Source organism: Symphodus melops (assembly GCF_947650265.1).
Source record: "Symphodus melops genome assembly, chromosome: 1".
In the NCBI taxonomy this organism is placed as follows: Eukaryota; Metazoa; Chordata; class Actinopteri; order Labriformes; family Labridae; genus Symphodus; species Symphodus melops.
This window is the reverse complement of record NC_136691.1, coordinates 51,231,767-51,248,124: the sequence shown is the minus strand read 5'-3', so window position 1 is coordinate 51,248,124 and position 16,358 is coordinate 51,231,767. Positions and strand designations below refer to the sequence as shown.

Genomic DNA, 16,358 nt, shown 5'->3' with positions numbered 1-16,358 from the left:
CAGAGGCCAAAACTTTTTTCCATTCCACCCTCAGAACACGTCCCAACAGCCTGTGCGAGAGTGGATGCCCTACGTTCCCACGGTTACCCAAGAGAAGCCCTCCGATTGGCCATCGCTGTAGTAAACACGTTACGGCGGCAACAGCAAAGGCAACTCGAGCACTTCCGCCGACACAAGAAAGGTGAAGCCACTTTAAAAAAAAAAACTGAATACAAAAAAAGTGGACTAACCAATCTTGATCAAATCACTGACTGTAAACGCACCCACGCAGTAACACACATATTCAAAAGTGTATAAGAACAAAGGAAAATAAAAGTGTTGAGTTAAGAAAAGAGGAGAAAATCCTGCAACAATCACCCAGCTGCTCTCATTTAGTTCTGGAAGCTGGAGTCATTAAATAACAACCAGCAAAGACAAACATTTAGGCCATGAAAAAAAAAATCTCTTCTCTTCTAAATTGTCACTGTCACTGCATGCCTTCTTTATTTATTTATCTTTTTACTATCTAAGTATAATGACAAATAGGGACATTTCACTGAATGTCTGATTTACTAAATCTCTGTTCTTCTTATTTAAATCTTGATTGTCTTGTCTCAGAGTTGCTCCATAAAGGCCATACCTCCATAACCAACATGGAGGGCTGGGTGGGACACCCCCTGGATCCCATCGGCACCCTGTTCAGCACCCTGACAGAGTCGGGACGGGGGGGAGAGGAGGGTGGCAACACCTGCTTAGACCTCTCAGGTACTGCTGATGTCCAGAAGCTGACATCCTGAAACACACACACACACACACACACACACACACACTGCTCTGCTGATGCAGCAACTTTTAAAACAATAGATTGTGATTGTGACCAATACAGAAAGATTCCTCTGTGTGTTTTTGTCCATGCATTCTTAGCACCGCATGCCTGGACTATGTCATATATATGAGGAATGTGGCTGTACAATAACATACTGAATGTATGCATACGACTACCACAGATAAAATGATACCTTAAGACCTCAGTCACTGTGCAAGCTGTACCGTCCAGTCCACTTAATCTGACGAGTGTGAGCGCTCCAATCCGTGCTCCAGCATGGTGCACTTCCTTGACCCTGGCACGCTTGGAAGAGGTGTGCTTCATGCACGAGCACAAGCATGGGTACACAACGTGGACAGCCTTCATTATTGAGAACTCCCAGAGTGTTCTGGCTGTGCCTGACTAAAATAACTCAATATAAGTCAGCAAAGTAGCTGTCAGTCCACCTGCCTCTTAATTATATAAAGCCATTCATGTGTCGTATTACCACGTTATGTAAAAGAGGTAACACAAATACAAATATTTTCCGAACTTTATTTTGTGTTTCTTTATCCCGTGTTTAGTTTTTGCAGTGTAATGACAAAACACATGACTCACTCTCACAGGCCTGCCTTGTTTACTACTGAATTTAAAGTCTTTTTTGGGGTGCATAACAAGGTTGGTTTTGAAGTCTTGATCATTTGCTTCTTACATTAAAATGCAAATGATCAAAACCCCTGTGCTAAATCACCCTCAGTCTCAGTCCTCTCTCACTTTTTTCCACTCTCCTCTCCTACGCTCAGCGATTGCTCCGTCCCTCATTGCCTCCTCTGCTCACAGAAATAGCCCTCTCCTCTGAGGTAGAGGAGTGTAGAGAGGAATGCTCCTGAGGCGTTGATCTTTATTTTGGATGGTCGTTTGGTTCAGATCTCTCCTGTGTGACTGACACATCGGTTTTCTATAGGAGACAGACTCATCTAGTGTCCAAAACCTCAGAGAATAACACAAACACTTTACAACCACTTTATGCCATTGTTCCAGCAACCTAACTCTGCTTTATCTTTTCTGCTGTCTTTGTCCTCTCCACAGATTGCTCCAGTGTTGTCAGCAGAGCAGAACTCCAACGGATGCCCGTGCAACGATTGTTAGGAGACGGTGAATCGTACGTGGCGCTGGCGGTGGAGACGGCTCTGGTCGGCTTGGGCCAGCAGCGGGTGATGCCCGATGGGCTTTACGCTCAAGAGAAGGTGTGTCGCAATGAAGAGCAGCTTTTGGCTAAGCTGCAGGAAGTGGAACTGGACGACTCCCTGGTCAAAATCTTCCGTAAACAGGCCGTCTATCTGCTAGAGGGTAAGAGAGCAAACAAATATTTTATCATTGTTCCTTTTCTTCAGCCTTTCTCACAGCAGTTTTCCACACATGTAGACACACCTCCTCCTTTTTTTTTTTGTCTCTCCCTCCCTCCCTGCCTCCCACGCACCAAACCCCTACACATTCTTGCTAAAACAGGAAAAAACACATTGGACTCTGCCTCACTATTTATTATCCTTTCATTTTGTGGTGCAAATAGAGGCTGCGCTGCCCTGGGCCAGACCAAAATGAGCTCTTTACACAGTTACACCAGGGGTATTGTGTCAGCACACACATCCACGCACACACAGCAGTGTGTACATTTACAGGACCTGGGCTGGAGCAGAATGAGGTTTGGTTATGGGAAGGAAAGAGGGAGGAGAAGGAGGGGGAGGAGGAGGAGGAGGAGGAGGTGGCCGAGTCCCCACCCAAACCCTCAGCCCTGCGTCTGCCCCCAACACGTTACACGACCACCCACCTCTGGCTCCGTTGCTAATAGAGCGCCGGGCTGCGAGGCCTCTGCAGGCCCCTGGAGGCTGCAGCCGAGCCACTGTGTGATGTGGTCTGTGGCTTAGGAGCCTGTTGGGGTTTAAAATAACCCACCAGAGACTAAAGGAAGCACAGGAAGGGATGGGGGTAGGGAGGGGAGTGAGAGTAAGAGTGAGGCCAAGTCTGCACACATGGCCATATGGTTTTTTGACGTCACAGTTTGTTTTATGCAGCGTGGCTTCTCCTCGTCCTGGGTGGGAGGGATGAACAAGAGAAGTCACTCCAGAGTGTGTAGTCACAACTCACACATTCAACAAACATAAACAGCTCCTTTTTCTCATTTTTGTCTATTTATATCTCATACACTATAAATATGAAATCCACCCTTTAACATTTATTAACCTGATGAGACAGTTTTATTCATTTCTCCGCCTTTTTTTCCATCACTTAAACCAGCTCCTCTTGTCTTATGTTTGTGTTGTTTTCTCGGTTTCTCTGCAGCTGGTCCGTACTCTGGCCTCGGTGAGATCGTCCACAGAGAGAGTGTCCCCATGCACACCTTCGCCCGCTATCTCTTTACCTCTCTCCTACCTCACGACGCTGAACTGGCGTACAAAATTGCACTGAGAGCCATGAGGTATGCATCATATTATCTGATGTTTGCGTGTGTGTGTGTGTGGTGCTGTTATTTTGTCAAAACCTTGTAAATCAGATTTTATTGATTTGCATTCATGGAAAGAAATCTGAGTCTTTGGATTATGATAATCCTTCCGAGTTTGGGCTAATGGAGCCTTGTTAAAGCATGACGACGGAAAACTAAAAGAACAGGACAATATGCCTGTTTTGCTTCTTTTTTTTTTTGGACAGCAGTTTATAAAACAGAGTATTGAAGCAAGTAAAATTTGAGGGGAGATAAATTGTGTTTATAGGAGTCATTAAAAACATATCAGGGAGGAGAGATTCAGGAAGAGGAACCTCCACAAAATTTGCCCTTCGGGACTTCATATATTTTACCCACTTGGTCGAAAGTTGAAGAAAAATATTTTTGTGGAGACACAACATAAATAGCATTTAGTATATCAACCCATTTCTGTATTTAGCTAATAAACGAATGACTGTCCTCCTGATTACAAACAAAGTTCATTGTGAAGAAAGGCAGTCTAAACTGAAAGTCTGAGGCGCTCTGATGCTGTATAAAATCCTTTTTTAACGTGGATGGACATTATCATCAATAATGTCCCGACGAAAGATTTTTTTTTTTTTACAGCTTCAGAGCGCCTTTCAGTTTAGACTGCCTTTCTTCACATTGAACCTTGTTTGGAATCAGGACAGCCATTGATTTGTTACGTATTTGACTTCTGTCTTGAAGAGCAAATTGGCCTTTTTTTCACCCAATGCAATCCTCGCTTCAACCTTTTTTTACATTCCTGTTGCTGTATTTGTGGGGGTCATTTCAGGTCAGGAAGTGACCAGCTCTCACAGCAGTGATGTTCTTTTTACACGCAGAAATCAACATACCAAACAAATGTGTAGAATAACATGGTAAACTATGAAGGCAGGTCAGGTCTGCTTCATGAAACTTTACCCAGCAGGGTTTTATCACTGGACACTCAGTGAGAATATGCCAGAGACTTGCTTCCTGAAATCCACACTGTCTCCAACTTGTAGCATCTCTTCCTGCAAAATGTTCTCCACACATGAGACTTGGGGGCAATTTCCACTGAACTCTCCCGCTTTCACTTGATGAAAAGAATCACCCTCTTTCTGGCATTTTTCTTCAACACTTTCTGTTGTGTGTACTTTCTGTATTCATCAGGCCTTTACAGAGTTTAGAGATTGCTCCCTTATTTGTTGACTGGATTCCAGAAGCTGGAGGAAACAAATTTAAAAGTTATTCCAGTTATTGTCTGACTATATAAAAAAAAAAAAGTGTTGTTTTTTTTCCTTTTTAAATGATCATGGCTGGAAGTTTGCTGCTGTTCTGTGTGGACTTGTAAATGCTCTCTTTAAGCTTTAAAGTAAATCACTGCAGCTGAGTCACACTTATTATTAACATATGTTAGAGATACACACAACAGTTTAAAAGATGTTGAGCCCTCTGTGTTTGTCTCTTTATGTGTCCGTCTTTAGTTGGAGGCCTGACTGTGTTTTCCATGTGATCTCTCTGCATTAAGCTCCTGTGTGTATTCATCTGTGGACAATGTGGACATGTGTATGTGTGTTAATCAGTCTTCGCTGCTGTGTTTTGATGTTGTGACTAGTGGGAGCTGGATCAGTGAATATTAATTACATTAATGAGAGTGTAATTAGTGTGGCTGTAATGAGGAGCACAGACACACACACGCGCACACACACACACTCACACACACGCACACTCAGGGCCAACAGGGAGAGGGCAGTGTGTGGAAGATGTTTGTTGTGTTTCTACAAAGCGGTTCCTCTCTGACTGGCTGTGAATCTGCAGGATGATAAGTGGATGAATGAAAAAGTGAGTTTTTTTTGTCTGTGGCTCGCACCATCGCGTGTCCCAGTGGGGGAAAAAAGAGAACAAAAGGACAACAGACGCATCATTGACACTTTCCTTTAGTTAAGCAGTCGGGAGGTGTCAAAAATGAAAATAACTTCCTCACAAAACCAAAAAAAAAACCATGGCTGGCCTCCTGTTTGTGGAGTTTGTGCGGTTCCAGGTCTCACATTCAACTGCTGACTGTCACCTTCTGAACTCCCTCCCAAACCTCTTTTTTTCCCCCTGAGTCGGCCACTCCCCGTCCTCCCTTTACTACTTCCTTTACCCTGTTTCCTCCCCTCGCCTCCTCTATCCTCGCTCCTGTGGTGTGAAACAGGCGATTTAGAATAATACGGCCACTTATGGGTGCTCCTGGGAACCAGGGGTGTCTACTCAGCACATAATGAATGTGTGTAATGTAGCGTAGTGTAATATGATAGCATATACCTCCCTGGTCCCACGGGACAGCGGACAGTTAAATATAGAGGAGGAGGTAAAAGAACCGGGGCTATTTTAATGGACCTATTATAACACTATCATTGATACAAGCAGAGAGAGGGAGAGTCTTTTTTTGCTCGTTTACACACACACACACACTTTATCCGCTTCTCGCTGGCTTTGTCGATCTGTCTTCTCCTTCACAGTCGCTCTAAAAACATCACTGCCTGCTAAATCCCCTCCATATGAGTTTGTGTATGTAAGCGTGAGTTAGTGTGTCCTTTATGTTCTGTGTGTGCACGAGGTTAATTAAAGCGTGCGAGAGCAGCATATGCCTCTCGATGGCTTGGTGTGAGCGGCCAAAAACAAAAAGAAGAAGAGCTGCAGACTAGTTCACGCGATGCCCAGAATTTGACTGAAAAGAAGAAGAAGAAGAAGAGGCTCTCTGCCTCTCCAGAGACGGCCTTTATCGCAACTCGGTGGAAGCCAAAGAGACAAATCCCAGCCGCCTGTTATCATATGAGATTTCCATATGAGATGCAAGTCCTCCAATGCTAATGAAGCTAGATCCGCTCTGTAATCCACAACCTTTGATCCTCCGCATAATCCATAATCTTTAAACATACGCCACTGTATATCATAACCCAGTCTGAGGATAAACGAAGACAATGATATTGCAATGACACTCGCAGGGAGCTCACAAACTTAAACATCTTTAAATAAGGTCAAGCTGTGTAGCCCTGCACAGTCGGATAACCTCTAAACCTCCCATGTGTTGGAAGAATTAAGCCAAGAAATGAGATGAATATATTCCAGAGCTTGACGCCCGTAGCATTAAAAATGTAAATCTTGCTTTCCAGATTTAAAAGAGAAAACATCCATTTTAAAATCTAAAGTATCTAAATGGCCCCCGTCCTAAAACATAATAAATTACTAGACTAGAAAAACCTGGAGTAGAACCCGACTCGTGTTGAACAGCCGTCTGCTGAAAGCTGTGTTGGAGGGACAAACAGAGAAACAGCTACAACACATGAAGTTTAATATTCCGCTCATATTATTTATAGATGTAACTCCTCTGCACCATACAGTAGGCACTAAGATGTTGAAACTTGAATTGTGCAAGTGTTGCGCATATCTGAATGCATGTGTTACATGCACCTCTGTGATAGTAACACGTTTAAGCTTGGAGGGTTTCTTAAGCTGAGAACTGGATATTTTCTGACCGTGATGACTTATAGTGGAAGGATGTATTGGGATTTTTAGCTTGTGATTTCAAGCACTTACCAGACGTGAGCTGAAACTTGGGGGTTAGGTTTCACATCCTCTCTGGCATGATGCAGTTTTCCTTCTTTCATTTGTGTATAGAAGTGGAAGTCATGTGACGCTGAGTTAATAGATGTGTGCTTGATATATTATGAAAGTGAAAGGTGTTTACAGTGAGACGGGGGGAAAAGCAGAACGAGGGAGAGAGGTCAGTCATCCTCGTGAGGCTGACACCTCTAAGGGCCTCAGGATTTAGGTAAATACTGGCTGTGCTGCTTTACATCAACGTCTCGTCACTGTTGTCCTTTTTTAGTTTTTTTTTTTTTACTTTTTTCTCTCTCAGTATGTGGATAATATTTCCTCCTCCATGATGAATCCCCACATCTGCTAAAACTACAACTATGGCTCCTAGCAGATGCCCTCCTCCTCCTCGGTTGAGAATATCTCTGGCTGGATGAGTTTGGCTGTGTCCCTCTCGGAGGTGACAGGCTGATACAGCACCACAGGTTCAGTTTTGACACCAGAGCAGCCCCCTCCTCTTCTCACAGGCTCACACACGGGGATTGATTGCCTCTTCAAGCCCACTCGGTTATCTTTAACACATATGCAGTCATGGCACTGCTGTAAAGAAATATGAGTTTAATTTGGGTATTTTAAGCACACTCGACATTGAGTCGAGTGCTTTCACAGAGAGAAGACGATCGTGTTTATAACCAGTTTTTACCATTCTGCAACAGTTTTTCACGTTCGCTCAATGAGATTGCACCCTTCATGGGGAATGTACTGTACTTAAATGCTTCAGAGCTCAGAGCTTTTTTTTTTTTTTTGCTTTTCCATGGAACAATAGCCCAGTATGGATTTTCCTCTAAACATTTTGAGGAGGTTATTTTTCAGCTGGGCCTGGCCTCTCAAGCTCCCGTCCAATCGAGGCCTCTGGTGAAAACCAAACAAAGACAGGAATGTTGATGAGGCCTCCATCTTTACCCAGGGCCTTCTTTTTTTTTTTTTTTTGCTTTGCTACACCCCAGGAATCTTCCAGAAGGCCCCAGTGTGGTGGAGGCTTTTAGCAGCTCTTTAGAGGCGTGTGGAGTGAACCCGGCTGTTGCTAGGGCTTCCAAACTTCTTCATTTTACACCAAGTGTCCATGTTCACACCCGCACGCATCACGACTGGGGTTTTTGACACCTTCTCTCTCCGGGAGACTCGTCTGGCTTGTGCCCTCTCTGGTAAAAGCGAGGAGGTTGTTTTCGTGCATGCCTGCACTCAGGTGGCAACAGTATCACATGCACTTTGCTCTGAAATTGAAACTGGCATTTAGCATCACATTGCTTTTACTGGGATGCTTTGATGTGTTTTCAAAAGGGCAGGTGTGTGTGTCTGTGTGTGAGTGTGTGTGTGTGTGTGGGTGTGGGTGGGTGGGTATCTATCTGAGCGTGTGTGTATGTGTGTGTCTGACTCTTTTCATTCATGTGTGTCGGTATTTGTTTGATGTGTGTCCAGCCTTACAGGGCTGGAAGGTGAATTCTTTAATTTCCCCGTGGACTCAATTAGCTTTGTGATTGGCTGAGAGAAGGCCAGGTTGTGCTGCCTTCTGAAGGAAAGAAGACCTTTGAAAGTGAGGTGGGAGAGAAGTGAAGCAGAATAGGAGATGAGCCGGCCACAGTGGTAGGGGAGGTGGTGCTGGAGAAGACTCGGCCCTGTCGGTGTTGTAATAATGAGAGAGAGAAAACTGGTGAAGCCCCTTCATCCACTAGCAGGTGTTGCGGGACTCCGACTTCATTATGACCAATTAGAGTGAAGAAAATACTAATTATACCTCGGTTTCTAGGTGATTAAATGCAAGGTTGGAAGTAAATTGCAGGGATAGGCGAACTGTAATCCCCCTGTGATCACAAAAGTCATTTTCATTTTGAAGTCCTTTTGAGACCATCATAATGACAACTTCTTCTGTCTGTCTGTATGAAGTCATTTCACTGTGATGTTGATGATTCCTGGATCCTTGGTGTCTCTCGGCCTGTCTCTGCCTGTACTCCATTACTCTGTTCCATGTGCCGTGTTTCCATTAGATCATTATTCTAAATGTTTACATAAAGATGCATTCACTAAGTCAAAATCCAAGTTACATTTTCTGTGTCCTGTGCCTGTGTCAGGTTGCCGGTGTTGGAATCGACGGCCTCGTCCGGTGACCTGTCTCGACCCCACCACATAGTTTCTGTGGTGCCCAACCGCTACCCGCGCTGGTTCACCCTGAGTCACATAGAGTCTCAGCAGTGTGAGCTTGCCTCCACCATGCTCACTGCAGCCAAAGGTGTGGATATGTGCCCAAACACTCAGATATAATCACACACCTGTTGTTCAGAGGTATATACTATCAAGCAAAGAAGTCTGAAACACTTTCTGTGTCTAAATCACAACCAGGTGACAGTCGGAAGCTGGAGACGGTCCTGGAATCCATCCAGAAAAACATCCACTCCTCGTCTCATATCTTTAAACTGGCACAAGATGCATTCAAGATCGCCACTCTGATGGACAGTCTGCCTGACATCACACTTCTCAAAGTCTCTCTGGAGCTGGGGCTGCAGGTAAGCACACATACCACATTGTTAAAAAAAGAAAAAAAAGAATGCCACTAAAGCGGCTAGTCTATATAGAAGTGCAAAAAATAGCAGAAGTTGTAGTTCCTCGACTGTCCACTTGAGGCTGGCTGCAGGCACCTGAGTTGGAGGCATAATGCCCACCACAGCTCCGCCTGTATGTCTGTTACTAAAATGACCAAAAATTAAAGTATGACAGCATTTCCTTTATGGTGACCACTTTCAAAACTCTGCCTCCCCACTGAGGCCTTATCCGTTTCTTACAGTCCATACTCTTAAATGTATTTGACCATTCTTTCATAAAGTTTTAGGGTCAGTTTGTATATTTTAACGGGTTTCTATACCAGGCCTGGCTGCCATGAAGTACCAAACATTTACTCTGTTTTAAGATAAAAAATACTTTATATTTGTGTTAATACTTTGTATTTGAATTCAAACCTGTTTTATGGTTGATCCAACGTTAAGACATGAACTTAACCACGAAAAAGAAACCCCTGAGGATAAAAAAAAACTGAATAACAGCTCTAAGGAATGGTTCGAAAAACAAAAAGTGAAATTTTTGTCATAATGTGGATATATTTTCTTGTCAATTAAGACAGTCAAAGATGCAGTAGTGTCATTCTTTTCCATCACTGTGACAACAGGGAGACACTGGGGAGGCTTATTCACGTTGCACTTACAGACACAAAATAGCACACTATCATTTCTTTATTAATATAGACCTAAATTAATCGTGATTAACTAGTTAATGCTGATAGCCCTAGTTGATAACTCACCTGTCATTCCCTCTGCTTCATCCTTCTCTTTGTCTTCCTCAGGTGATGAGAATAACTCTGTCCACATTAAACTGGAGGAGGAGAGAGATGGTGCGCTGGTTAGTCACATGTGCCACTGAAGTTGGTAAGTGAGCCTGGCTTTGTCACCATTTTTCTCGATATAAATTCACTGATCCTTTGACAAACGCGTCTCTAAATGTCGCACCCAAATTCAAACTGTACTAACGGAATGAGGATTTAAAAGAAAGTAAAGACGTGCAGTGTAAACAGAACAGCTTTACATAAAATCTGACATAGATTGATGTCCGTACAAGTCAATTTGGATTGCCAGATATTCAAAAAGGTGATGTAGTTAGGAGGAGAAAAGGGATGTAATTTCCAAGTGGGTGCTATACACTTCCTGATAGTGCATAATACTATTTCCAAATAACTTTTTGCAGTTTATTTAGCTGCATTAACGGTTCCCAGGTTCCCCAATAAGCATGGGTGCAGGTGCAAAAACAAGTCATGTTCCAACTGAAACATATAATTATTATCTTTGCAAATGAATTTAATTCAAACTTTCTCTTCACTCGGTTCAATCTGTGTCTTCCAGGTGTGTATGCACTTGACAGCATTATGCAGAGCTGGTTCACACTCTTCACCCCAACAGAGGCCACCAGTATCGTGGCCACCACCGTCATGTCCAACAGCACTATCGTCCGCCTCCACCTGGATTGCCACCAGCAGGAGAACCTGGCCTCCTCCGCCCGAACCCTCGCCCTGCAGTGTGCCATGAAGGACCCCCAGAACTGCGCCCTCTCTGCCCTCACACTCTGTGAAAAGGACCACATTGCCTTCGAGACAGCCTACCAGATTGTACTGGACGCAGCAGCAACGGGGATGAGCTACACGCAGCTCTTCACCATAGCCCGCTACATGGAACACCGCGGTTACCCGATGAGGGCATACAAGCTAGCAACGTTAGCAATGGCTCACCTGAACCTTAGTTACAACCAGGACACACACCCGGCCATCAACGATGTGCTGTGGGCCTGTGCACTTAGCCACTCGCTAGGGAAAAACGAGCTGGCCGCAGTGATCCCTCTTGTGGTAAAAAGCGTGAAGTGTGCCACCGTGCTTTCAGACATTTTGCGGCGGTGCACGCTGACCACACCGGGCATGGTGTCAGCACTACACAGTCGCAGGAACTCTGGGAAGCTGATGTCCCTGGACAAGGCGCCGCTCAGGCAGCTGCTGGACGCAACCATCGGGGCCTACATCAACACAACACACTCGCGGCTCACACACATCAGCCCGCGCCACTACAGCGAGTTCATTGAGTTCCTAGGTAAAGCCCGGGAGACTTTCATGATGGCTCACGACGGACACATTCAGTTCACACAGTTCATAGACAACCTGAAACAAATCTACAAGGGCAAAAAGAAACTAATGATGCTGGTGAGGGAGAGGTTCGGCTGAGGGTGAGGCTCTCCTCCCCACTCTAGTACTTTTCTATTAACTTGAGTCTGCCTTTTGAACTTCTTTTGGACAAACAAAATAGACAAGTAAAAAGAGGGATGTGACTTGTAGAATGAAGCAAAAGAGAAAGGAAAAGATGACAAAAAAATCAACAGAGCCACACGCGGTATTATTGTTCTTGCTGTTGTTATTGTTATAAACATTATTACTATTATTATTATTAATAATATTATTACTACTATGTGTACAGAAGTGTTTTTATTTTTCAGAAGAGAGGAAATTTGTCATGTTGTGAATGTTGTGTGTATTTCTCTACATGTGTGCGAGAGGAAAATGAAAAGTGAAATGGCTTTTAAAATTTTGGTTCCTTTAATTATTTTTTAGCATCTTTTTTCCCTTTTTCAGTGTACAATGATTTAAAAGTTGTCAAGTGGCCGAAACCCTTCTACATTAGCGCTCATGAAAAAACAAACAAAAGCAAGAAGTAGAAAAAACAAAATTACTGCATCCTCAAAGAAAAACTAAGGCTTTAAACCACACGGAGCACCTCAGTCTGTCCAGGCCCTTGCTGTTTGGGCGCTGGGCAGCACTGCACAGCTTAGCTTGGCTCAGCTCGGCTCAGCTTGGTTAAGCACTGACAGAAAGCAGCCATCAGCATTTCTTTAGACATAGCAGTTACAGCAGCAACAGCACTTGAGGAGCTATTGGTTTTCTCTCGGTCGCAGGAATTCAACCATATTTGCACATCAGCCATTTTCCTCTGATGTCACACTGTCTTCACATGCTGTCGATATGTTGCACTCCTTTTTCTCTAGGTTGTAAGTCATAGTTGAGAATGACATAGTGAGAAGCACCTACTTCTAGTTTGATGATCAAATAAGCAATTAGAAAGAAATTGAATGATATTTCAAGGTAAAACAACATGCTGGACAACTCATTACTACAGAAGGTTAAGCTTCCAAAGAAATTGAGCCATTGTGTAATACTACAAAACTTAATAGCTGTTTCATCATTTAATAAGTGATTAAATGCTCGTCCAGCCTTAGCTAATTATCAATTCAAACATTTCTACGTTTGGACAACAGGTAATGCTGGCTTTTAAAAACTTGCTAGATTAATAATAATAACCTAAAGCTAACAGTATGTTGCCAAGAAATTAAAGCCAGGAAAAACAACCAAGCGTATAGCTTTTAGTAATTTAATAGCTAACAAAAAAACATCTTAAAAGTAACTAAATGCAACATTAGCATTTGTACAACCTGTCTAACCTAATCACTTGTCCACTTGCTAGCTAAAAAGGTACCTAGCATATTTTAAGGCTAATTTAAGCTTCTTGTTGTTGCGTGTCACACTACTAAAAATATTAGGAGCTCTCATCAACTTAATCCTTATATTATCTTGTAGGTGGCTGAATGCTTATATTAGCTTTTGTCTCACCTTAGATTACTGAGTTTACATTTTATCAGCAGCTCATGGACAGCAGCTCATGCTTGCATTCAACCACTTGCTAGCTCGCTACATAAATGACTAGCCAAAGTTATAGGTCGAACATATGTAACACTAAGCACTTCATAGTTATTAGGTTATGTGTTTTACCATGTAAGATGCTAAATGCTTATATTTACTGTTGTCAAACTTAAAGTAGAAGTCAGAATGTCAAAAAAAGTTGTTTTAACTTGAAACATGGATGCATTTCTCTGGCTAATAATCCTGAAGTGGAGCGTACATAAATGTTTATCATACACAGACCCTACGATATTAGAACCTTCCTTTAGCAACCCAACCTGAGCGTGACAGCAGAGGAAAATGGCTATATGAATATGCTCAATTAGCTTCAGTACACACAACTATAGTTTACTTGTGTTATTGTAATTATTGTAATCGTCCCCATCTCCATAATGAATACCTGTTAAAGACTGAGTCAAGTGTGCAGGCTACACATAACGAGTATTATTGTTACATTAATGTAATGTAGTACAGCTGTGATTTTTAACAGCCTTAGTTTGACCATTATAGTTGGATTTCGAGACTTTGTTGATACCCAGAGGGAGAAGACTACCTCATGATACGGTATTGAACCTGCTCCCATTTTATTTTGTGATCATGATTTTTTATCATCCATAATAGCTGACAGTGTTAATGAAATAGGACATCCACTAGCAGGACCAAGGTTATGAGGAGAATAACCTGCTGAGGTGTTTCTGCGCTCGGCTCTGCTGTACATCACTGCCCCGGCATTGGTACTTACGCCCCGAAAACAACAGGCTCTAACACACTGAGATATGTCAGTCCTCTCTCATATTTACAGCCACCATTGTATTTTCAGACTTGGCCAGTGTCATTTCCCTCTGTGCATGTGAATCATAGAAATTAGACTTTCTACTGTTATAGGTCATTGTGTTGAACCTTCAGTAATTGTCAACCAGAACGTTCTCAGGGATTTCTCTACACAGGAAAAAAGGCGGAACAAATGAACGACTGACTACAGGAGAAGAAAAAAAAAGACAAAAACACGACACAAACATGAGCGAGCATTTATTGTACTCTGTATATATGCCATAGTATATGTCTGAATATGGAGGATCTGAAAGTATATGTTAACTAATTTATACAGAGTATTCTATGTAATGTGAAATACTTGAAGCCGCTGTAGTTTGCTCTTTCTCTCTCTCGCTCCTTCTCTTTTTTTGTCTTCTCTTCTTTTCTCTTTTGTTGAAAAACAGAACATATCAGAAGGACTGGACTGACTTTGTTGACGGCTTTTTGGACTTGTGTTCATACTTGAGCAGCTGGATTCTACAGGTTAAGTCTGATTGTGATGGTGATGAATAACCTTGCTCATTCCTGCTGACTAAGAAAAGGGATGGAGGTAGACGACCCAATGTTTGAAAACAATACAGGATTTCTTGAAGTACTTAATCATGCATGTAAGCTGTTGCACTAGCCTAGATTCTCACAGGATCCTGTGGGGAAAACAATGATGTGCTTTATACAGGAGCTAACTGGAGATAAATAAATTCAATATTCATGTATTATGTGTCCAGCCTTACATGCATTTAAGGACATCTTCTGGCTGAAGTCTGGTTTTTGTTGCAGCAATTAAACCCTTGTTAAATTAACTTTTTAGTCTTGCAACTCAACAAAACTTTGATAATTATGCACAGGTTCAAACTAGCTGAGATAAAAAAAAAACAGTCTCCTCAGTTCTCCCTTTCATTCACAGCAGAATTTCCAGCGTCTCATCTGCGATGTTCAGCTGTCCTATCATTACTTGTCCTTTTTTTTTTTTTCTTTTTTTTTTACCTTCTTTACATGTCTGAGGTTTCTTTTTCTGTGCATCTTTCTTTTCCGATCTCGTGTTCATTAAAGATAAAAGCAGCCTTTTCTCTTGCCTTGTCTTAACGCTTTAAAGTAACCAAACAGGAGATCTGTCTAACAACCAAACGCGTTCAAAGAGGTGAGAGACGACCCACCTTTGGTCCCAGCTTTAGTGTCCTTAATTAGTAAGTGAATGGCTGTGTAACTTATGCTTTAACAAAGCAATTCCTCACGTGTGTTTGGTGAAAAAAAATACGTTGTCCAGTGTCTCTTGTTCTCTTCAGAAACAATTTCCTCTGAGTCTTTCTAGCTGTTTTTTCTTTTTTTAGTTTTTATTTTGTTTTGTTTATGTAGGGATCTTCTGCTCTCCCATTTTATTTATTACAATGACCCATGTATACATGCTTATGAAATTAAGATTTGATACACCGATATCAATTTATTTATGTAACTAAATCACTGTTTTATAATCTTGTTAATGAGTCAATAATTGATTTTTTTTGTTTTGTTTTTTTGTTTTAATAAAAGTTAGTTTTTTGAAATGTATTTTCTATGTCTTCTGCCTTTTTTGCAGGCTAAAGCAGGAAACATTTTCTTATTCAGTTGCACATAAGTAGCTGAAAGGCTGTCATGGATGGTTATGGGACGCAGTCTGAGGCCGTTGGACTGCTTGTCGCTGAGCGCTGATCAGTCGGGACGGTTCAGATCTCCATCAAACGGCAGTGTCAGAAAGAGGCAGAGAGGGATCACTCCCACTGGCAGAAGCTTTCACGCTGTCATCTCAGGCAAGCTGACGAGGAATATAAAATGTATCAATTGATATTCCCATGGTCTTTGTAGCTTCTGTCAGGCAGCCAGGCTCAGCCAACCACAATAACCTGTTTACATGCATCCAACACTGACAGAGGTGCCACAGGACGACTAAATCAGTGTATGTAGTTTGTCAGGTGTGTGTGCGTTTGCAGAGACATGTTTTTGTGCATGCTCCCGCTTGTTTGCATGCCTCTGTGTGTCTGTCTTTTCGCGATGTGTGTGTGTGTGTTAAGGCCTTTGGGGAGTGAACAGGAACAGGTGGTAGCTCCAGACTACAGGAGCTCCTGACAGCAGTAAGGTCCCCAGACTCCCAGCCCCTCATTAAACATTGACACAAAAACAGTGCAACTGTCTGTGTGTGAACAGTAATGAAGTGCAGACAGCTACACCGGTATACACACCGCAACTTAGCACAGCACGAGCTCTCAGCCCATGCCTTTGTGTGCGTGCATGTGTGTGTGTGTGTGTGTGTGTGTGTGTGTGTGTTGTCCATCTGTGCGCTCATTAATGAGGCACATTTGTCCACAGAGGTGTCCGCTTAGATATTGAGGAATTCGTCAAGTTTT

General features: G+C 42.7%; 1 protein-coding gene across 1 annotated transcript in view; it reads left to right on the top strand.

Moving 5' to 3' along the window:
- Positions 1-12,019, top strand: part of LOC306837855 (zinc finger SWIM domain-containing protein 6-like) — a 42,995-nt gene extending 30,976 nt beyond the window's left edge. Inside the window, exons 7-14 of the mRNA XM_079365694.1 lie at positions 35-181; positions 598-744; positions 1,874-2,134; positions 3,125-3,260; positions 8,981-9,138; positions 9,249-9,412; positions 10,243-10,324; positions 10,796-12,019. Coding sequence (XP_079221820.1) covers positions 35-181; positions 598-744; positions 1,874-2,134; positions 3,125-3,260; positions 8,981-9,138; positions 9,249-9,412; positions 10,243-10,324; positions 10,796-11,661 — 1,961 coding nt within the window. The 3' untranslated portion in view covers positions 11,662-12,019. The remainder of the gene's footprint in view (positions 1-34; positions 182-597; positions 745-1,873; positions 2,135-3,124; positions 3,261-8,980; positions 9,139-9,248; positions 9,413-10,242; positions 10,325-10,795) is intronic.
- The last annotated feature ends 4,339 nt before the right edge of the window (positions 12,020-16,358 follow it).